Source organism: Charadrius vociferus, unplaced genomic scaffold (genome assembly GCF_000708025.1).
Source record: "Charadrius vociferus isolate BGI_N301 unplaced genomic scaffold, ASM70802v2 scaffold787, whole genome shotgun sequence".
Classification (NCBI taxonomy): domain Eukaryota; kingdom Metazoa; phylum Chordata; class Aves; order Charadriiformes; family Charadriidae; genus Charadrius; species Charadrius vociferus.
Genome location: NW_009649307.1, coordinates 352677 through 374568, shown reverse-complemented (window position 1 = coordinate 374568; position 21892 = coordinate 352677). Strand labels below are relative to the sequence as shown.

General features: G+C 48.3%; 2 protein-coding genes across 3 annotated transcripts in view; one reads left to right on the top strand and one right to left on the bottom strand.

Annotated features, from left to right (window-relative positions):
- The window catches only part of USP22 (ubiquitin specific peptidase 22), a 71308-nt gene extending 60765 nt beyond the window's left edge, over positions 1–10543 (top strand). For both annotated transcript variants that reach the window (XM_009889203.1, XM_009889202.1), the window contains 5 exons: positions 1739–1865; positions 4695–4786; positions 6279–6341; positions 7642–7791; positions 9639–10543. In XM_009889203.1, the coding sequence (XP_009887505.1) occupies positions 1739–1865; positions 4695–4786; positions 6279–6341; positions 7642–7791; positions 9639–9681 (475 nt within the window). In that variant the 3' untranslated portion in view covers positions 9682–10543. The remainder of the gene's footprint in view (positions 1–1738; positions 1866–4694; positions 4787–6278; positions 6342–7641; positions 7792–9638) is intronic.
- Positions 10544–16990: 6447 nt separating this feature from the next.
- On the bottom strand, positions 16991–20903 carry TNFRSF13B (tumor necrosis factor receptor superfamily, member 13B). The gene is made up of 3 exons (XM_009889221.1): positions 20765–20903; positions 18820–19071; positions 16991–17265 (listed from the first exon to the last, which is right to left on the bottom strand). The coding sequence occupies exons 1-3, from the start codon at positions 20901–20903 to the stop codon at positions 16991–16993; spliced, it is 666 nt and encodes a 221-aa protein (XP_009887523.1).
- Positions 20904–21892: the final 989 nt, after the last annotated feature.

Genomic DNA, 21892 nt, shown 5'->3' with positions numbered 1-21892 from the left:
GCTACTGGGGACCTGGGGGACCCCAGATGGGACCGACAGATGCTCCCCTCTACCCTTCTTCAAAGAGAGGGGCAGAGGAGGAAAAAGAGACTTACAAGTTTAGAAGGAACTAAACTACTTTAATGAAATATTAATAATAAAATTTAAAAAACAGAAACAATGAAATATATACAAAACCGTATCAAGCTCCCGAGATGACAATCGTGACACCGGCTGGCACTGGGGCAGTCCCAGGCTGGACTCCGTGATGGATGGGGACTGGATTCCAGATCTGCATTCAGGATCGGGATCTAAGGCAGACGAACAGGGTCCCCCTCAGTCGTCGGCCATTGAAGGAAGAGAGCTGACCCTTTGATCCTCAGCCTTTATACTGAGCATGAGGCAGATGGGATGGAGTACCCCGTTGGTCAGTTTGGGGTCACCTGTCCTGTCCGCTCCTCCCCGCAGGTGGGACCCCACTGTGCTTTTCCGCTTCCGACCCTCCAACGGGGTAAATAACAAAGTTGGTTGGTCTTGGGGGTTATAGCAATAGGTATAAGCAAGAGCCTCTCTGCATACCATGCCTGGGCATCAGCTATGAACATACCTCTTATCACTGAGAGAGTGAACGTTGGCTGCACAATATGCCGTTAATGTCAGTAGTTAGGAGAGGCATAGCTAAGAAGCGAAGTTACTGAACAAAATTGGTCCAGTTTTACCTTGAACCAGGATGGGGGGGTAGGGGGAAATCAAAACAACAAAAACAGAGAATGGTGGTACATAGGTTAGGTAAGGGGAATCTTCTTAATCAAACAGGAGGGGAGACCAGGAGGCTGTGGTGCTGGAGGCTGTGTTGGCCATAGAGGTAGGCAAGGTAGGGTTAGTGACGAGCTGATACCACGTTGCCCTCATGTGCTTAGTGTGTGCATTAATGTCAAATATTAAATTACATTTCAAAATATTTCATCTCAAGAATCCTAGTTGGCAAGCAGCCTCTGGGAGATGATTTATTTGCCTTGTGGAAGTCTAAACTTGGAGGAAAAGACTTAGCAGTCCATCCTCCTAGCCTTTTCTGTGCTGACAGTTTCTGAAAAAGTGAGAGAGATTTTGCTTTAGTGTGCTGTGAGAACATAGAGGTAGCTTATTTTCTCTAAGCAGTTCCCTGTTCTTAATGGTCTCTTCCTATAGCTCCCTTGAGCATTTCTGTCTGAAAATTTTGAAACAGATTTTTCAAGTTGTCAACACTTAAGTTTTCTTGGAAGATATCTGTATTTTGAGAGGAACTTCGTGTTTACAGCCCTTTCCATCTCAGAGCTTTGATCCTAGCCCTGGAGGGCTACAAGCTAGAAGTGTCCTGCAGACTAGCGTGCAGCTGAGCACAGAAGTCATGTCGTCTCACTTCGGAACTTCATATCAATGTTTTTGTTTTTGAAAACAAAAGATCTTTGCTTTCTGTATGAAAATCAGCTGTTCTGTTGTAGGAGATGAACTAACATTTAGCTCCTTTCCCAGACACTGATGCATTTCAGTGAAGTGTTCCCAAGTAGAGCAATGATGAATGTCAGATTTGGATATCTGAACCAGACCACTTTACATTATTATAGGTGGTGGGTTTTTTTCAAAATGACACTTAAAAGCCATAAACTCTCTCTTGTGGTGCCAGTGACCCACAAGTAAAGGTAAAATAAGTGTTTTCAGCATGTGTGGAAAATCATCTGATCGTTTTGTGCATCCCTTTGCTTTTTAATATTTTTTTCAGGTTTACAAGGCCAGAACATCTAGGAAGCAGTGCCAAAATCAAATGTAGTGGTTGCCATAGCTACCAGGAATCTACCAAACAACTCACTATGAAGAAGTTACCCATTGTGGCCTGTTTTCATCTCAAAGTAAGTTCACAGGGAGCAGAGCGAGCAGAGGACGCGTATTCCTCTCCGAGAGGATGAGCTAAATTCCTGGACTTCTGGCTTTTTCTGACTAATCTTTCACGAGATAAATTAATAGAAAGAACAGCTTGCATGCCCAGCTAGATTTTCTATTATGATAGTATTACATTATCTATAATGTAGCTTTGCGGTATGTCTGTGGGAACCTAAATACTCAGAATCTAGAAACAAAATGGAAGGCTAGTGCAATACCTGAACCAGCGTAGAACCCAATCTCCAATAACACTTACTCATCCCACATGGTAAAAATTTTACCCCACGCTTCTACTGGAAGAAAGCCACAGAGGAACTCTGCGTTGAAAGAAAAGCATGAAAAAGTTGTCAGTTGCAATGGAGAAGGCTTCTTGTATCCTCCCAACTGTGATGTAGTTTTCAACATTTCCAATCCAGATTGTCAGATGCAATGATGGGAGATAATATCATAGTCAGTGCACTCGGATAGTTTAGTCCTGTACAATTTATGTCTTAAATATAAAGAGTGTGGCTGTGGTGCACAGTAGGCAGCTGTCGGAGAAGATGGAGGTCATTCTGTGTCAAGAGGCAAAGGGTCCTTGAAAAGTGATGCCCCAGGCCTTTGTAGAAGCAGCCACTACAGTAATTTAACTGCATCTTTGATCTGCTTGAGCTTTTCAGATGCAGACCTGTAAGTTCTTGAGTGTCTCCTGGGACAGAATGGCAAAGTCCTCTCATTGCTAGGCAGTAACTGATGATCACTGCCCTCAGCCCTTACTACGACCAGCGTTTCAAGAAACTGCTTATCTGATGATGATGATAATGTTACATAAGCTACATAAAGAAAAACAGTATTTTACCTATGACCATGGTGACTGGAAACACATTTTAAAACGGCAGCCTATATGCTGTGTACAAATGAAGGCTTGTATTGCTTCTCTTTCCAATTGGGGATTGGTGAATTGAAAGAACACACGATCCAGCCTTTTGCTTCAGAGACTTCATTCACTTGTTCAATTCTTACATGGTTTCTAGGCTTTGAACTTTAGTAAAACACCTGGGTAACTTTAGTAGTGTTGGAATTAGACCTTTATCTTGTAGCTGTCATTGCAAAGTGCGTGCTGAACTTTGCTGTAGCTTGCAGGCAGTTTTTCTGGTTTATTTTCCAGTAGCGCTCTAAGGTAGGTCAGTATGCTCATACTGGAAAATCGAATAATCTGTGTGACTATAGTGTCATGGTCTCACTGAGCAAGTCACAGACTGTATTCAATAAATGATTGTAGTTTGGAATTGTTAAATTACATAGCAACTCTGTATCCAGTGTAGCAGCGATTTAAAATTTGTTTTCAAAATCTGGCTTGTACAGAAGCTTGTTAATGAAATGCAGAGTTCTTGATGTGAAAACAGAATGCCATAGGAAGGTGTGTATTCGTGAGAAGAGATTGGTTCTGCTTTGTACTGGAAAAAAAGGTGTTACAGGTGGAATGAATTCCCTCTTCTGTAATATACAGACTGTTTGGGACAGTCATGCCTTCAGATGTTCACCCCCATATACCAGCGGTTCTTCAGTTGCATCTCAAATATTAACCAAGATGACAGGCAATGCTATATGCCAAAGATATTCGCCTGGCTGGAATAGATAGTAGCAAAATTCCTTTTTAATTCTTTGGCTGTTTGTGGTCTTCCTGAAGAGCATTTTTACATGACTGACTTGAGGTTTCAGGAGTGCTTGGCTGGCTGCTTGGCTTTTGGAGGGAGTTTTTGGGGTGTTGGTCTCTTGGTTTTGTTTTATTTTTATTATGCAGAGTAGTTGGCAAGATATAGCTAGGTGATTCTGCTCTTTGGGCAAGGCAATGTGAATGTGCTAAACCCCTTTTCGAAGCTCAGTTCAGTATTTGTGTTATTCAGAATGACTGAAGATTTTTTGAAAATAAATTACTTTTCCTAAGTGATTGTGTTGTCCTGTCCATGCAAAATGCAAATTTAATTTCATGTGTTAAAGCAAAAAAAGAAACACAAAAGATAAGAATTACAGAAGTCTCAGCTTTTCACGTCTGGATCTGTTGCTAGGGAATTGTTATGGCACCACAATTGGAAAATAATTAACTTGAAGTGTAAATAGAGCAGAATTTCTGAGAAATGGGGAGAGAAGCTGCCTTTAAATAGAAACTCATTCATCTCTTTCTGGTATTTGTTCCTGTTTCCATTTAATGTTCAATCGAGAAGATGAGGAGAGGATGGTGGGTATCGCAGGCTCCTTTTGGTGGAGGAACAAGGCTTTTTTATTATCGTGTTCCATTTTTTGCCTTAATTTGAATTGGTATTCCTGTGTAGGCTTGACTCCTGTCACTTGAGGTGATTGGATGGGTGGATGAAGTGTGTGAATCTGATGGCAAGCCCTCATTGTCCCCAGTTTTGTGTGCTACCGTAGGCAGCAGCCATATATTTGAATAGTGCGTAGTATAAATGAACACTGGTTTGGGTAAGGCTGTGTGTGCTCTCTGTTTAATACATTTTTTTTTTTTCTTAATGTCAGTTGGGAATAAGTTTGTATGTATAGATATTAAGGTAAACAATCTAATTAATGCTGTATTTCCCCCCCCCCCCAAATTGTGGTTTATTTTCCTGGTAGACATGTGTTAGCATTTACACGGGGGTTCCCAGCCCGGATAGTTGGTAGATAAAAATCTGGGTATGTCCCTGGATACTAACTGCTAATATGCTTTCATGTTATTGTTCCTAAGCTTAGGACGTTTATAAAAGACATAAAACTTAGACTTTCTCTAAAGAAAAAAAAAAATTCTTCCACTTTGTCTCCAGCGGTTTGAACACTCAGCCAAACTGAGGCGAAAGATCACTACGTATGTCTCATTTCCGCTGGAGCTGGACATGACACCATTCATGGCTTCCAGGTGTGTACCAAGTTCAAAATCCCCCAAAGACCTGGACAGAACTGTTTACCAGTTCATACATGTGCATCATGAAACATGGAACATCCTTGAATCAAGGTTATAGAACAGTATGTATAATGATACTTCTGCTGTAAGCTTCTCCTTGAAATGTGCATCTTTTTCTAAACTAGTTTTTAGATAAACTATTGAGTTTTGTTGCCGGAAAAGGCTTTCTATTTAAACTTTTTTTTATTAATGTGTGTTATGTTTCTGGTTGCATGTTGAATTATAGCCTCAGATCCATCGTGCTTTCAAATCTCCGCTTTGGTCCCATCACCTGAGTGCCCACCCACCACTCATCTTGTGTAATTAGGCAGACTAGACATACCCTAATGCCTAATCTAGTATTTCTGAAGTTATAAAAATCCTTCCTCTTTATTTCTGTACGCATGCAAATCTGGGGTTTTTTGTTTTGTACCTTCGACATCTGTTTGGAGAATGCTGTGAGAAGAAAAAACATAGTCCAGATTAAAATAGGTATTTCTAATTGGTATTTAAACGGAAACAGTAAGACTTCTCCCACCTCCCAGGTTTGCGAAAGACAAATATATTTATTTATATAAATATACCTTTATGAAAGGAATTTAATCCGCTCCATTAATGAGTGTTTGTCAGGTATTCCATTCAAATATACAAGAGGATATTCAGATTTAATTTATATCTGAAGCAATGCAGAAAGCACCAAAACATGGTATCTCTTAACACAGGGGCTCTATTTGATGCTTAAATTTTACTAGTAATTTCAAGCTTTGCCCACCCCCCTGCCCTTCCCCCCCCAAAAAAAAAGTAGCTACTTCTGCCAGCAGAGAAAGGAGCACCTTAAAGCTCTGTTAAATAGTGGTATATTAAGAATATGTAGTTTATTCCAGTATATTCTGGAGATTTTGAGACTTCCCCATTCCTCTGTGGTGAATTCTCCCTGGATAGAACAGGCTCTGCTGATGGAAGGTATCAAGCATAATGGAATATAGATGGGATAATCAGCAGGCATAACTCGGTAATCTAAATTTCATCGGCTATGAAATCAACAGCATAATCCTATTGCTGCTGTCAAAACACAGAATGAATTTACAAGTCAGAGCCGGGATGATTGACCCATCACAGGATAAAGGATTGATGTAATTAGATATTTTTCCAGGTTTAAAATACAAATCTTCTCTTAACTCGTTTTTAAGCTTTTTGGATAGGACATTTGATGTAAACAGATGTGCATTTGCAGCACTGAAGCCTTGACCAGGAGGAGAAATGGTGTTTCTTATGTAGCATTGCTGTGAGAACAAATAAAGCATCTTTAGCATCCTAATCAGCAGCTCTTCTCCGCTGCTGAGCAGCGTTGTGCTTTTGAATAAGAACCTGGATTCGGCAAACGGGCTGTGTCATGTAAAACCTGTTTCCTCGGTTTGGGAAGCCACTGCTTTAAGTGACTGGATTTTTGTGTGTGTGTGTGTTGCAGTAAAGAGAGCAGAATGAACGGGCAATACCAGCAGCCGACGGATAGTCTAAACAATGATAATAAGTAAGTGGTACATTCCATGACTCCTATTGTGAAAGGTAGTTGGTTTCTAGAAGGAGATATACTGTCTGCTGTATATCCTGCAGTGTGAAATGCATTGCCATGTTTGACAGCACAGTAAGTCTGAACTGTTGCAAAATAAAGCTTCGTTCACTACAGTTGCCTACCCTTTTGTGGTTTTGTGGCAGCTGACTTTCAGATCTGAAGGTGGTAACCCCAACAATCGGTCTGTGAGCAAAATTAAAAGCTATGGTTACAGTATTAAAAGGGATGGGTGTTTTCTTTAAAGAACCCTCCATCTGGGACTAGAGAGCAATGCCCATCCCAGTTGGGTTAAAGGGCTCCATTAGGAAGAGGGCGACTATATAAATCGGTGGCTCTGCAGACAGTCAACTGAAAAGGTGCCTTGTTGCGACACCACTGTGTCAAAAGAGCTCTGTGAATTTTCAACATAAGTAGGACAATATCAAGTGAGATTAGAGAGATTATTTTACCATTGTGCAGCTGTGTTTGTATCCCAGTTTGAGGATACCATTTTAAGAATGAGTTAGAGATTGGAGAACATTTGAAAAAGAGCTGCAGGTATGTTTCAGACTGGAAATAAAGTCTTACCTTAGAACAAAAACAGCCAAGGACTTCAGTTGTTGTCTCCTTTTTAAGAAAAGTGGGGGGAAAAAGTTAAGAACGACTTGATTAGTCTATCAGTATCTTTCTTTGGAACAGAGGCATGTTTGCTAGTTCTCGGGCTAGCAGGCAAATGCACAGCAGCACCTGAAAGCTGGAAGTTCAGGCTGAATGTATGTTCAGTATTTCAAAATAGGTACAGACTTTACAGATTAAGGACAATTCATCACTACAGCAATTTATCACTAGAAATATTTAAGATTAGCTATATTTACGATTATCTCCTGCTCCACCCCCATACCTCAAATGCATTTTCTGGTTCACTAGAGTAACTAGCTCAGGGAAACACAAGGTCAAACTAGATAATCAGTGGTCCTCTTCAGGAATGGCTCAATATTGATCTATTTTAGAAGAAAAATCTTTGGTAGCCAGTATTGCTAAAGCTGAGGGCTGTCATCGGACTGGAGTGTTGCAGTAATAGCAAGACAGAAAAAGAAAAAAGTGGTTCTTTTCCCTGGGCAAGGATGTCCTCCCAGTTAACGTTAAGAGATGCTCAATTGAGGGATCAGATCCTTTACTAGTGCTATACGTGTTTGTGAACACAAGCTTCTGCCTGTCTGAAATGTCAGTTGTTTTTCTCCTTTTGATCCACATATTCATTAACTCTTTTCTGTACCAGGTATTCCTTGTTTGCAGTAGTTAATCACCAGGGAACCTTGGAGAGCGGGCACTATACCAGCTTCATCCGGCAGCACAAGGACCAGTGGTTCAAGTGTGATGATGCCATTATCACCAAGGCTAGCATTAAGGATGTGCTAGACAGTGAAGGGTAAGTTGTGAACTGGAAAGGGGAAAGGAAGGGAAACTTTGACCTTTGTTGGCTTTTCCTTACTTTCAGTTAAAAGACCCTTTCGTCATAGAGAAAGACTTAATTTCTCTCTTTGAATATTGAATGTCTCTCTCTGTATGTATCAGTGCTCCAGAATGTGGCTTTATAATCCTGGATTTGTTGAAGGAAGAGGGGAAGGATGAGGGACATCAGCTGACTCTGCAGTGTCTGTAACTGGTGCTCATGTCCAAACTCTTGCTTGCTAATGGAAGGGACTCTGAAAACCATGGTGATATGACCATCCAGCGTAAGAGCAGTATTTCCCTCCATGACACAATCCAGTCTTTGCAGAACCTTTAGATTTCTATGAGTGTAAAAGATGGGAAGAAAAGTCGTTAAGAAAATACTGTGAAGCAGAGCGGCCAGGCTGTATGGGAGGCAGGTAGAGAACATGAGCTGTTTCTTGGCTCATGGCTTTACATTGGTGTCAGATATTTGCATTAGACAAGCACTGGGAGAGCAGAGCAGGGGTTTGCCAGGGAAGAATCTCGGTGTTCCTCATTTGAGGGAAGCACTGGGGACTGGTATATGTTTCAAGAATAAGCTTGCTTAAAATCTGAAGTCTTCATTTTGCATTATCAACTATGGACTTGGTACTGGAAAGAATAAGCCTTTATTGTTCCTGTTTTAATTATTCCTGACATCTCCATGGATTGCTGCAGGTGTTCAGTTTGTAATTTTTTTAACAAATTTTCCCATTTTTTCATTTTTTGAACTTCAGCCAGGAAGTAAAAAAAAAATAAATCTATCCTGTAATATCTGAGCTCTAGTGTTAAATGATTTGACAAGGTACCCTCTGCTTTGAGGTCAGCAGAAAAAATGAGTTTGTTTTGCTTCGCTAACAAGTGGCTACCTCTGGCCCTCAGCTGGGGTATGTCTGTGGGAGAAACAAGGCAAGGAGCAGAGGGTACGTGATGCAACTGCCCGTCTGCCTCGCTAAAGGCTGGTGTGAGCTCCCATCCGTTTTCCCTGGTTCAGATAAAGGCTGACACTAAGTAGATCTACATCCTTCTCATAAGGGAAGCTCCATAGGGTGTGAGATGGAACCATAATAATTGGAAAGTCTCAAAAGTGCTTGGAAGCATTTTAAGAGTCATGCAGTGACCCTGTCGGTGTGTGGTGTGTAAAGAGTATGTAGAGATGAGTCTGCTTCCCTCTGACGTGTAACTGCTTGAGGGCTGGGCTCCCTTCTGTAGCAGTAACATAAAGTAATTAAGGACGGGAAGAATTTCATCCTATTAAAACACCAGATTTGAGTACAGATTGAGACACTAGATATTTGAGTTGGATTTGATTGGGACACGTGAGTTTTCACCCACATGCCTGGTTCTTCCTTTTGCTTCTGTAACAGTGAATGGCAGACAGTTTGCAATAATCCTGAGCGTCTGATGCTTTGGTAATGTTACTCTGAAGCAACAGTTGCATCTTAAAGCACCTCCGTTGTATTTTTTTGTCATAGTAGTGTTAAACGGATGCTGCCTGACTGGGCACCAACACGGTCCAATCTTCTGGAGCTTTCAGGTTCCAAGTAGATTGTACAACAAGAAGGTTCGACTGTTTGATGTACAACTGTTCAGTTTCCTGAGTTGCTGGTAAAATTATTTCAGCTGGCTTCCATCCTCCTCCTCCCCAGTTACTGCAGGGAACTGACATGTCCCTGGAATCGCTTCAAATTGCAAAGAAAAACAAAATTAATAGTCCTCACTTTTTACGATCGCATCAATGGAAATACTCATCTGCTGCGACGCATAGCAGAAAGCTGAAACTGTACCTCTGCTTTCTTGCAGATATTTGCTGTTCTATCACAAACAGTTCCTGGAGTATGAATAGCCTTATCCAGCAGCGTGTCAGATATAAACAAGGAAGAAAATAAGCAAGCCTTCTGAATCGACACACAAACCTACCTGAAATGAAAAGACCCATTAAAAAACAACTAGCACTGAGCTGTAACAGGACCTACTTGACACTGACTCAAAGCCTGGCGGAGTAAGAAATGAACAATGTCCAACGCGTATGCGGTCCCGCAAGGACAAAGGGGGAAAAAAAAGAGGCTACAGTCAGTCACTTAACAGAGGAAATATAAAATGAAAGGAATGCTCTGGGTGGGGGAAATGGGAGCAGAGGAGTCCGGGCGCTGGTACATCTCCTATGTTCCTCCAACATGTGTGTGGGAAGGCAAGGGTTATACCCTCATCTCCATAAAGCATCTTCTCCATTTGGTGCTTCAGCTCCAACGACCAATCATATAACAGTTAAAATTAAAAATCCAAGCCCATTTTTTTATGCATATGGGTCTGAAAGCAGTAGAGTGGAGGAGGAGGGGATGACACAACTAAAGGACTTTGCAAGTATCTTTTTATTTGTGAATTTTAGTTATTAAATAAATACAGTATGAAACTATTAGGCTCTTTTTTTTCCAACAACCGTAAAAGAAATCCTGGATTGTGGAACTGAAGCTACAGTACTGAGACAGGTTTTCAAGCATGCCTGCTTGCACAGGTAATGTTTAACGCCATTGGACTGCTCATCAAAAGCATCAGCACAGAGTCTTTTCTGTTTGAGCCCTTTTTTGTTTTGTTTTCTATAAATAGCTATTTTCTTAATTTTTTTCCTTTTATTCCCTTTTTTCACGAGAATGAAATTCATAAATGCAACCATCAGTAAAAATGAATGAATTGGCGTGTTTATACTGTAAGAGTGGTCTTGGTTCTTTTTTTAAATCTTGTGAATAAGTTTGAATTTCTCAAAATTGCTTGTTTTGTTGTTGCTGGGTTTGGTTTGGTTTTGTTTTTTTTTCCCCCTGCTGCCTTCCAAAGGCATATATGTGACACTTGAAAGAACCTCAGTAGTGAAAAATGTACCATCTGTTAGAAACGGTTGCTGCTGGGGGCAGCATCGAGCGATAGATCTGCTGCTATTGAGCACTTCTGCAGTGCACTCCGCTTTTAAGTAAACAACACATTTTCCTGGTATGCGCTAGGCTGGTATTGGGTCCTTGTATCCTCCCACATCTATTAACTCCTCACGTACTCTTCTCCTCCTCGCGGAATCACAGCCTCCGTATCGGTGTCCTTAGCTTGCAGCGCTTCGGTGTACCAGCTTGCTCTTGCTTTGTCGCAAACCGCAGGGTTGGTGGGTGGGTTTGGTTGGGTTTTTTTTGCTCCTTTTCTCCCCCTCCGCCGCTGGGGTGTTTTAAAGCAGGTCCTGGGCTTGCGGAGATGCCAGCAGTACGCGCTGGTGTGCTGGGGCTCGCTCTCGGGAGGCTGCGCTGCGGATTGAATTGCAGCCTGGGAGAGAAACCATTCGGAAGACGGAGCTGAAGCGAGCGAAAAATAGCTTTGTTCTCCCTTCCTTGTGGAACCTGTAGGGAGCTGTGTGTAAGAGTTGGGCACTGTAGGAGACACACCAAGAAGGTCATTAAACTCTGCGTCTGTATCCAGACAGCCAGGCTTCGACTTCACCAGTGTGGTTAAAAACATGGCTGAGTCGTACTATTCTAGATTCTGTGCTCTAGAAATGTGTTACAGGTGTCTAACCTGCCTGAGACAGGTGAACGCCATCTGATGGAACAGAAGAAATAGGAGGAAAATAAGGGAAGTGGGTTTGTTTGTTTTTTAAATGAGCGTCTTACAAGAGCAGCCGAACAAAAGAACAGTGGAATTGCATTTGATTTGTACACAAACTGGAGGAGTACGCGGCAGTTTTGTACATCAAGAGATTTCTGCGACAGCTCGCAAGGGGGGAAGGAAGAAGGAATGACTAACTGAAGCGCTTTGAATACCAAACCAGACATAGAAAACGCACCGTACAGTGCAGGAGGTACCCAGGCAGCCCGCTTTCCGCACAACGGATAGCGTACTCCGGTTCTCTAACCCATCTCTCCCCATCGTCATGCTTGAAATAAGTTTCAATTGTAATTGGGTGCTGCAAGATTTAACCTGAGCGTTCTTGTCGCAAATGAGAAATGGCTGGAGAAATGCAGATGAATGGCGCAGGGAAAGGGGGAGGAGGGGGTGTCCCTCCCTCCCTCCCTCCCCGGACTGGGCACGGTGTCGTGCGGATGCTCAGCGCGATGCTTTCTGCTACCTTTTAATAATGCAGCAAGCTTGCGGAGGAAGACAAGAAACCAGCCTTTCCTTATTCCCAGGGCTGCTGCAGTTGGTCCCCACCTTGTCCCGTTGCTGGAGGAGGAGTGCCACCGCGCGGCGGCTGGGCTGGGAGCGGGGACGCTTTGTGATGCTCAGGGCTGAGCCTTTGGCTGCTGCTTTTTTTTGATGCCGGAGCCCGAACAAATGAATTCTGTTTTTTCTACTAGCACACGCTTGGCCGTCGGAGCTAATGCAGTCTGTTTTGTTAATCCTTTAGAAACAAATTGTTTAGGGACGAGGCCAGCCATATAAATCAGCCTTAATGGGTGTTTTTCCCCCCCCCCCATACCCCACCCTCTGAGGCTGGCGAAGAGGGCTGTGCTCTGTACCACTGCACCGGCGCAGATGGTTTTCAGTGGGAGATCTCAGTGCTCTCTTTCTGGTTTCAAAAGCAGAATTTCTGGTGTATTAAAACCTCCTTTTCTTCCCCCGTGCCATCCCACCCCCTTGTGTCTTTCCCTCAATTGTACCAGGCACATTTCTATTTCCAGCACCAGTAAGTCTGCGCAGGTTGCAAGAGGAGGAGAGAGCGTTTTCCCTGCAAAAAAAAAAAAAAAAAAGGAAGAGCAGCTGCTGTCACGCGAGCAGCACTGCCCTGCATGATGTTCTTCCTCAAACACAGCCTTCTCTCACCCTTCAGCTCTTCAGAAACAGCCGCGCAGCTCATCCGCAGAACCGGGAGGTTTCTCTCTCTGCAGAGCTCTCTCTTAACATCACCTTTAGGAAAACGCCGACCGCAAAATGCCGTGCTGCGCAGCGAGACGCTGACGACTGGCTGATGAAGTTACGCCTCCCTCATGTGCTGGGCGACCCACTGCCTCCTCCGGGAGCGGTGACTGCGCAGCCTCGGCTGCTCTGCCCCTCTTCATTTCAGGGAGCAGTTTGGGGTCGATTTGTGTATTTTGAGGTGCAGTTTTGTGTCGGCACAGCTTGGTCTGTTGCGAGGCAGCATCTGCAGAAAGGACTGGGAACAAAGGCTGGGGTGGTGATGCAGCCTCGCGGTGGAGCATATATTCTGTGACCTACCAGCAATGAACACGGCTCTACACGGGGCACAAAAATAGCCAGAAAGTGGCTTTCAGTATAATATTTTCTTGTCCTTCAGCCACTTGACCGGAGATAAAGCTTTACTTGGTGCTGGAGCACAGTGAAAACCTGAGCAAAAGTAGAAATGTGAGAACTGATTAAACCCCCAAGTGGATGCTCTTGCTCAGAATCAGTGCCTGTAATTCCATGTGGTTTAACTCTTCCCAGCTGTAACCAGGTGTGTCCCATACTGACAGTGTCCCTCTAATATTCAAAGTGATGTCTCCAGCTGTGCTCCATCAGGGCTGTTGCCCAGTGGCTGCAAACGTCATACCAAATCCATTGATGCCTCTTGGTTCTCTGGCATCTAAGGGATATATCTGGGAGTCTGTGTGTTATTCTCACTGCTGATTTCTTCAAGTTGCTCCATGTTGACTTTTCTATCCTGATAACAGCAGTTGCATCCCCGAAGGGGGGTGAGGAATGCTTCCCTCTTGCCTGTCAGGGCTGGAGGGAAGGACTTGGCTTCTGATGACTGTTTTCCCCCATTCCTGGGGCTGTGTGGGGACGGGAGGGACAGTCCCAGCCCAACGTGGGCTTTGCCTGGGTGCGAGAAGGCGAGTGGCCTCCTGGGGCAGCTGGAGCAGGAGCTGCCGCTTGCCAGCGCCACGCAGGGTGAGCCCCGGTGCTAGTTGGCACAAACGCTCTCCTAAAAGCTTTCTCATTTGAGTAATTGATGCCTCTTGATCCTCAAGAGATGCCCTAATTGCAAAACTGGTGGCACATGTTCGGTTATTTCTATCCTATTTTTAAATAAGGTTCTGAATTTCCTTGCACAAGTGGGGTGGGCGGGGGTTCCCGCGGGTGGTGAGTGCCTGTCCCTGGAGGGGACACTCAAATGTCCACAGGGCACCGGAGTTGGGCTGAAGCCATACGTCCTCATCAGTGGCTGTGGGAGCTCCGTGCTGGGAAGGGGCAGTGTGACAAGGTGGCATGTCTGTTTAGGAGGGTTTTCCTTCTCCTGGAGCCCCTGTCCTTGGGCAGAGGGGGACACGGGGCTGGGGGCTGTCCCAGCACTGGTGCCGTGGGGATGTGCTGGTGCTGCCCCCGGGTAAGTGCAAAGCCCCTTCGCCCTGTAGAGGCGGGGAGGGGGAACCAAGAAGAGGAGGAGAGGCAGAGTTTTTTAGCTGGGGAGGCCAGGAGGTTGAGTGGGAGGTGAAGGTGGTGGGGAGGCCAGGCAGGAGTGGGAGGCCCACTGAGAGTGGAGGACATGATGCGGTAGGAGGTTGTAGAGGGAGCGGGACACCGAGCAGCAGTGGAGGGTGAGGAAAGACCAAGAGGCTTTGGGAGGGCGAGCACGAAGAGGAGCCTGAGGGAGAATGGGGGCAGGGCAAAAGGCTGAGGGAGGTGGAAGAGGAGTATGAGCAGGATGGGAGGCAGAGCAGGAATCCAAGTGACGACTCAGAGCAACTAAAGGGTGTAGGCAGAGCAAGAGTAGATGCCAAAAGATGGTGGGAGGGCAAGAAAGAGTAAGGTCAAGCTGGAACGGAAACCGAGAGACCAGGGAAAGCTGTTGTAGGGATTAGTCTACGCAAAGAGGCAGGCTGAAGAGAAGTTGAGGCTGAGCAGGGGTGGGAGGCCCAAAGGGGTTGGGAGCCTTAAGGAAGAGTTGAGTCTTTGCAAGGGTGGGGGCCAAAAGTGGGTGGGACTCCAAGGAATGGTTGAGGTCAAAAGCAGGTGGGAGTCTTAAGAAAGAGTTGAGGCTGAGCGTGCCTGTAGGCCGAGGTGGCTTCTGGGGCCAAACCATTTCTGGAGGTTTAGAGGAATTGGGATGCTAATGATGCCACTGTATTTGGGCCCGTGGTGTCAGAGACTATGGGAGCTGAGGCCATGGGGCAGGAGGCCACAGGACCAGAGACCCTGGGAACTGACACCATGAGACCAGAGGCCATTGGAGCAGATTCCACAGGAGGGATATGACAGGAGCTAAGGCCATAGAAGATAATGCTATAGAGTTGGACGTCCCAGAGGGGATGACTGTGAGAAGAGATGCCAAGAAGGTGTAGGAGGCTGAGCTGAGGGGACGCCAAGATGGAGTGCAAGGCCAAGAGGGTCTTCAGGTTGAGAGAGTGGGAGGTAGATGAGGTGTGGAGGGTGAGAGGAATGGTGGCCAAGGGAGGGTGGGAGGTCCTTGGACTGTGGACGCCGAGAGAGGGTGGCAGGTGACGAGTGCAAGAGGCGCAGTGAGCGGAGGCCCAGGGGGAGGCCCAGCCAGCAGAGGCTGCTGCTGTCACTGTACCCTGCCAGCGGCTTGCTCCTGGCCGGCGTCTCTGTTTTGTTCTCTGTGCACGTGGGTAAGCCATTGCTCCCCCCATCGCACTGTGGGGTGGTGGCCTTCAGGGCTCACCCATTGTGTTTAGGAGACCCATCTGAGTAAAACAAGATTTGCGTTTCACAAAGGCTTATTTTCTCCCTCAGATGCAGCACAATACAAAACACCCTCGTGCTACTGCACGAGAAGGACTTTGCTAAACCGAGGGAAGAGATGAAAGGCAACACACAAGGATAACGAGATGGAGAATGGTTCCTGGAGCAATTCAAGATAGCAAAACTTTGCCCCACGTACCAGCTGGTGGACCAACGCGTGGGCTCTTAGTCCTCACCTTAAACCATCTCTTGCACTTTCTAGTTTGTTACTGGACATCACTCGTGGCACAGGCTTTGTTATGGTCACCACCAGCGTGGTGCCGCCTTTAGTGATAAGAGAACATTGACATTTAAAGAAATACATAATATGGAGGGGACAGAGTCTGTTATAACTATCTGCTCATGCTTTCTTCTCCTGTCTACTTTCCCAGCACCGATTTGTGCATATATTGACTCATATTTATTCTTCCAAGTTTGAGGCTCTAGTTTGAGAAAGTGGAGGGATTGAGCTCCTACCAGGAGTGATTTCTCACCAAGTAGAAAAACTCCTGTATTCTCCTTTAGTGAAAATGAGAACTTCAAGTTACGTGTTGAAAACCATATTTGTCCATGGTACCTTGCAAAGCCGGGTCAGGTAAAAATCTTCCCTCAAAACAGCTGTATCCATAGCTCGTTCCTCACTTTTACCAGCCATTTTGAGTAACCCAGACCAGATGTATGTAAATCCAGTCTTTTAGAAAGTTCTCAGCCTTGGACGAGTTTTCACATTTAAACCCAATTCCATCAGGGATTTTGGTGCCTGTCCTAGCTCCTCCCATGCAGCATCGTGTCCTGTAAGGAGGCAAAGCGTCACCATTGTCCGTGACCTGTCCTCCCTCCCAAGCAGTGTTGAAAGCTGTCAGTGGAGCTTCCCACATTGCATCCTACCAAATTTTCTGTCCTGTAAAGAAACCTAAAGTCAAAAAACACACCACTCTTGAGAGCATGGCAGTGGTGTTCGGTGGACATTATAACTTCCACGAGTAACTTCTTGGGCCTGAGTCCATGGTTGAGATGCTCACAGCTCTGCTTGTAAATCACTTGTGTTACACGGTAGAGTTTTCAAGCAGGGAAAGGTGTGCTCTCCACGGGGACAGGTGGACACCACAGTCTGAGCCCGACTCCGCATCAACACACTTTGCAGAGACAAAGTGACGCTGCTGGTGGAACCAGGAGGAAAAGCCCCAATGAGACATCGCTCCCGATGACTGGGATGCACGGAGGAGTCTGCAGAGGTCAAGTCGGGGGGGTGAAGACACTGCCGAATGGGAAGGGACTTCTGTCACTGGGAGTGCACGAGAATAACGAGAATTTTGTTTCCTGAGTGGAAGAAAACAGCACTGTCCATAACCTACAGCCCTCGGACAAGGGCTGTGCCAGGCCCACCCGTGCTGGTAGGAGCCGTTACAGTCATGGGAAACGGAGGGGGAAGCAGCTGTGTTTAGGGGGTAGAGGGAGCATCCCTCCTTTCTGCTCCTGTGGAGGAATGTTCACTGCGGTCACGCCATGGGCGTCTTCTCTTGTGAAGGAGAACATATGATTTTGAAGTGGCCATCATCAGGGCTGGGAATGGCCCCGGCGCTTCCCGTGCTGCATATCCCGGTGTGGGAGGGAGCAGCTCTCTCCCCGGTGGGACAGGTGGTGCTGTGGCATGATTTGGTCTCTTGTACGGCAGAGCCGTGTCCAGGGAAGCAGAAGCCACAGGTTTCCACCGGCTCTGGGACCCTGCTGCCGGTGGATCCATCACCGACGCTTCCAGCTTCCACCAGGCGATCTGCAAATAAACCACGTGTGTTAGCTTAAGGCTTTTGAGGGGCACCTTGTCCTGAAGAAATGCTTTGCAGTGCTGCGCTAGAGTCTGGACGAGGGGTAATGGGCATAAACTTGAGCATAGGAAGTGCCATCTTAACATGAGGAGGAACTTCTTTACCTTGAGGGTAGTGGAGCAGTGGCACAGGCTGCCCAGAGAGGTGGGGGAGTCTCCCACTCTGGAGCCATCCCAAACCGGCCTGGACGCCGTCCTGTGCAACTGCTGGAGGTGCCCCTGCTCTGGTGGGGGGTGGGACTAGATGATCTCCAGAGGTCCCTTCCAACCCTGACCATTCTGTGATTCTGTGAAATTGGGAAGTGCCTTGAGCAGGAAAGCTGGAGGTTTGGCACTAAAGTAATTGTAATATTTATGACGTTACTTCTAAACTGTCATTTCATTAAATGCTGCTTTTGTAGCATATGCGAATGCGATGGTGCAGCACTGTGCATGGCGCTGGAGCTCCGGCGAGTGCAGCGTGGCCGGTTCGAGGGACCCGTGGCGCGCTGCGGGCTGGTCGCTAGCTGTCAAAGGGCTCTGCGCCGTTATCGGAGACCTGATGAGCGGGGTTAGGAAAGGGTATGAATGAGCATATGCTAAATCTCGCTGAACCTGACGGCTTCCCTTAAAAAGCTGAATGTTCAATGCCACCGTGTCCTTCGACCAAAGTGGACAGGAATGGTTTGAGTGATAGTCCTGCCGGAGAGTGACTCTGAGCCACACACCGGCTCGTGGGCTTTTTCTCTCCGTGATTTTTGACATCCAGCATGTCTGGCTTTGAACTGTACGTATGTAGACATGTATGTGTATACATAAATAGGTAAGCAGACCTTTTTATTTTTAAAAGCAGGGGAGGAGAGGAGGAGGGAGAATAAAAACATCTTTTTTTTCTATGTTGACTTACTGCACGTTATCCTTTCCCTATCTTTTCTCCCTACAGCAAAGGTTTGTGAAGCCCCTCTGCTTCCGGGGCTAAAACTTCGGCGTTTGATGCCACAAGATAATTCAGCGCACCGGCTGCATCGTTAGCCTGTTTGAAGGAGCAAGTAGCCTGTGTTACCACGGTTCTTGCCAGGCAGTAGTTCACCCCAAAGCGGTCCCAGCACAGCCCCAAGCGAAGGAACACAGAGCTGCAATTGCCACAAAAGCCCGGGGTCCTCCTTGGGCGGGTGGTTCATTTCTTTGGAAGAGAGTTGGCTTTTTGCAACTCCTCCTTGACCCCACAGCTCAGCCTCTGGCTGGAGACCGGAGAGCTGTGAGTTGAGGGTGCAGCTCCAGCAGTGGGAAGCTGTGCCGGTGACTTTGCAAGAGTGACCGAGAAGGTGGGTACGGTGGAGAATCAGGGCACAGGGCTCCGCTCCTGCTGCTCTTCCAGGCTCGGACTCAACCATGTTGCACATCGTTGGCTTTGCTTTTCCTCCCCACCCCTCTTATGAACCGGCTCCGCTCTCTGTCCCTCCCAGTGGTCCACCACAAGTTCCCCATCCCCTCCCAGTCCCCCCCAGTGCAGCCAGCACTCACCTTTGGAGGAGTCCTCCCTGCGGTGGCAGGTCCCAGGGCTGGCTTGGCAGGAGACCACCTCTCCTTTTCTCCGCAGGTGGGTCCAGCCCAGGAGCAGGGAGCAGACGAGGGCGCAGAGGCAGAGCCCCAGCAGCAGGTACACCACCAGCCACGGCTCCTGCTCCACGCACGCCTTCTGCTCCAGCACAGCCGCCGGCGGCAAGGCCGTGACCAGGGCGGCTGGCGGAGGTGGGGTGGCCACCAGGGCACCCGCTGTGGGCCAGGCAGAGATGAGTGTGCTTAGAGACCCCTCGGGGACACGCTTCACACTATTGACTTTTTGATAGGGAAAGGGTGTCGCTAACAGCACTCACGCGCTCCGCTTGGAAAGAATTTGAAAGCGGCCATGCACCGCCTCTGTTTGCTTGCATTTCTCTCCCATGGAGGGGTAGGGGAGATCCCTTCCCACCCCCCATTCCCACCTTTCCCCCTTCTCCAGTGCTCGCGCCTCAACCCTGACGTGGGACTCGGAGATCTGAGGGGAAATAACCCATCCCATCCCATCCCCGAGGGCTGGAGGCAGCTCGGCAAGGTGGGAAACGCCACTGCCCGTCCTGTCCCTGGCTGGTAGAGGTGAAGGACAGGTCTGTAAAACGCCGATGTGCAAAAGGGAAAAGGCGCTGTATGGTGGAGAAAACGGGAAATGCGTGCCCTGGATTTCTTTTCCCCAGTCCCGGTGGAATGGCAGGACATACACAGCCCCCCAGGACGAAGAGAGGGGGTGTTGCTGCCCCTTTCCCACCGTCGGTCCCGTAACCCACCTCCTCCCCTGCCCCGCATCCCCGCGCCCCCTCCCCTCCCGCGCGGGAGACAAAGGCGGGGTCCCAAGCATGTCCTCCTCCCCTGTCGTTTGAGCTCAAAGCTCCCAAAACGCTGCCCTCCCACCGCCCCCGGCACCTGGGTTCACGCCACAACGAGCCCTCGGCCACCCCGAACAAGCCCACGGCTCCGACTGGCGCAGGGCGAGACCTGTGTGCTGCCGTCAGTGTTGACAGCCTCTCCAGGGCTGGCAGGGTGACAGATCCACGGGCTTTGAGGTGGCGTTTGGCTGTAGGATGAATACTGGGGAAAGAAGGCATCAGGGCTGGCAGCCGCGTGGGGATGGGATGGGATGGGATGGGATGGGACGGGCCGCAGCCAGAGGTGCGCGGCTGTACCCCCCTGCGGTGGTGGCAACAGGCTCCTGGTTGCTGCTCTTAGAGCTGCTGCCGCCCTGGGGCTTACAGAGCTTTTTTGGGATACAGCGAAACGTGCGTGAGCACCGGCTCAGGACCCCAGGGGTGGCATCTCCTGTCCCCATCGGGGGGACGTGACTCGTCACTGCGTGCAGCCCTGCGGCAGGGCTGGGTGCCCCGTGCCTGAGGACAGAGCGCAGCAGTCCTGGCCGGCGGCTCACCGAGGAGGGAAGGGACCACGCACGGGTTTTGGGTGCAAAGTGCATCTGCCTCTCTCTTCCCCACCCGTTGTCGCTGCACCTCGGTGCCGGCCCCAGCGCAGGGCTCGCGGTACAGCCTCGTGAAGGTACAGCTTGAGTTTATAATTAGCCACATCAAATGAACCTGACGTGTCTCCAGGCCCTTCCTTTGGAGGGTGGGGTGTCACCGCTGGGGGATACGAGTGTTGACGCAGCTCCGGGAAGGCTCCCTGTGACCCCAGAAAGGAGAGGTACAGAGACGTGGACAACTCGATTCTGGTCCTGTTGCCAGACCCAGTCCATCGCCGGGAAGCTGTCACGTTCCCCAGCGGTTTTGGCTTGAAGCTCCGTTAAGCTGAGCTGGCTCGGAGCCCGCCCCGTGGGTCATCCCAGCGCCCTGATCTCCCCTCCCAGTTTTGCCCCATGGCTGCCTGCTCCATCCCGGCAGGCAACGGCCCCGCGGTGCCCACGACCGGCCGCCCCGGCACTCACCGCACAGGGCAGCGCACCTCCTCACTGTGGGCCAACCGCACACGGCGCTGCAGGGGATGCACTGGTAAACGAGGGTGTCCCAGTACTGCTCATCGGTGCAGTTGTTCATGGCATCCCACCCGGCGTGCGCCCCATCCATGGCTGCGGAACAGGAGGAGAGTAGGTCTGGGGTGGCCACCACGGGGCTGCCTTGTGACCGCCTCATCCCTTTGCTGGGGCTGGGACCCCTGGCAGGGGGATGCGCGGCTGTGCCCCCGGCCCTCGCTCCTACTAGGCTTGGGCGAGAGCGTACAGCAACATCTGCTTCTGGCTTAGCAAACTCTTCAAATTATAACCCTACATGAGCACGGCCTGTGTCAGTCCCTGGGGACACGCAGGGAGACCACCCTGGCTTATAGGTGGCCCTGAGCTGCGCCCTGGGGGTCTGGGGATGGCCCTGGAGTCTGGGGAGGAAGAGGAGGAGGAAGAGCAGTGGGAATCGCTCCTGTCTCTATATGTTTTTCTGAAAATAACAGAAATACGACCAGAATAACCACTGGCAAACTCTTCTGAAATTATTTTTAATTCTGGAAACTTCTGAATTCCTCTGTGGCGTCGGGGCGGTTCGTGCCGTCCTATGCGTAATTTCTGACATCTCCCTTCGGTGTTTCTGGCATCATAATGAAACCCGATTTTGATGTGTAAAACTCCTCTAAGCGGCAGCAGGAGGGACGTCTCTCTGGGAGAGCTTTAAGCACGGGTTTAACCAGCACCAGCTGGGACGCCTGGAGGTGGACGTGCTCTTGTCCCCACGAGTATCCTTTCGTCCCACACCCCTCCGCCGCGGTGCGCCCTGTGCCGGTGTGGGCTGGATGTGATGCCAAAGGCGCAGGAGTGAGGCATTGGTACCAACCCTAAGCAGCACAAAAATCCAGCCAACAACTCACGGTTTTAAGAATTAGCTTGCTAATGAGCGTTTACTTATTAGCAGCTGAAACGGTGGTGCACATCCCCACCTTTGCGCATCACATATCTCTCTCTGCAGCCTCACCTGTGCCACCGCAGGGTTTGGCCTTGGAGGCAACCCAAGTGATGGTCTCAGACCCCGGCTGTGCCGTGCCGTGCCGTGCCGTGCCGTGCCGTGCCGTG

Bases quoted from the DNA above. Each gene is read 5' to 3' on its own strand.
- TNFRSF13B (XM_009889221.1), bottom strand. From the start codon at position 20,903: ATGGATGGGGCGCACGCCGGGTGGGATGCCATGAACAACTGCACCGAT. The intron at 19,072-20,764 runs GTGAGTGCCGGG...CCTGGCCCACAG, and splicing joins GAGGTGCGCTGCCCTGTGCG to CGGGTGCCCTGGTGGCCACC. The intron at 17,266-18,819 runs GTGAGTGCTGGC...GTTTATTTGCAG, and splicing joins CAGGGAGGACTCCTCCAAAG to ATCGCCTGGTGGAAGCTGGA.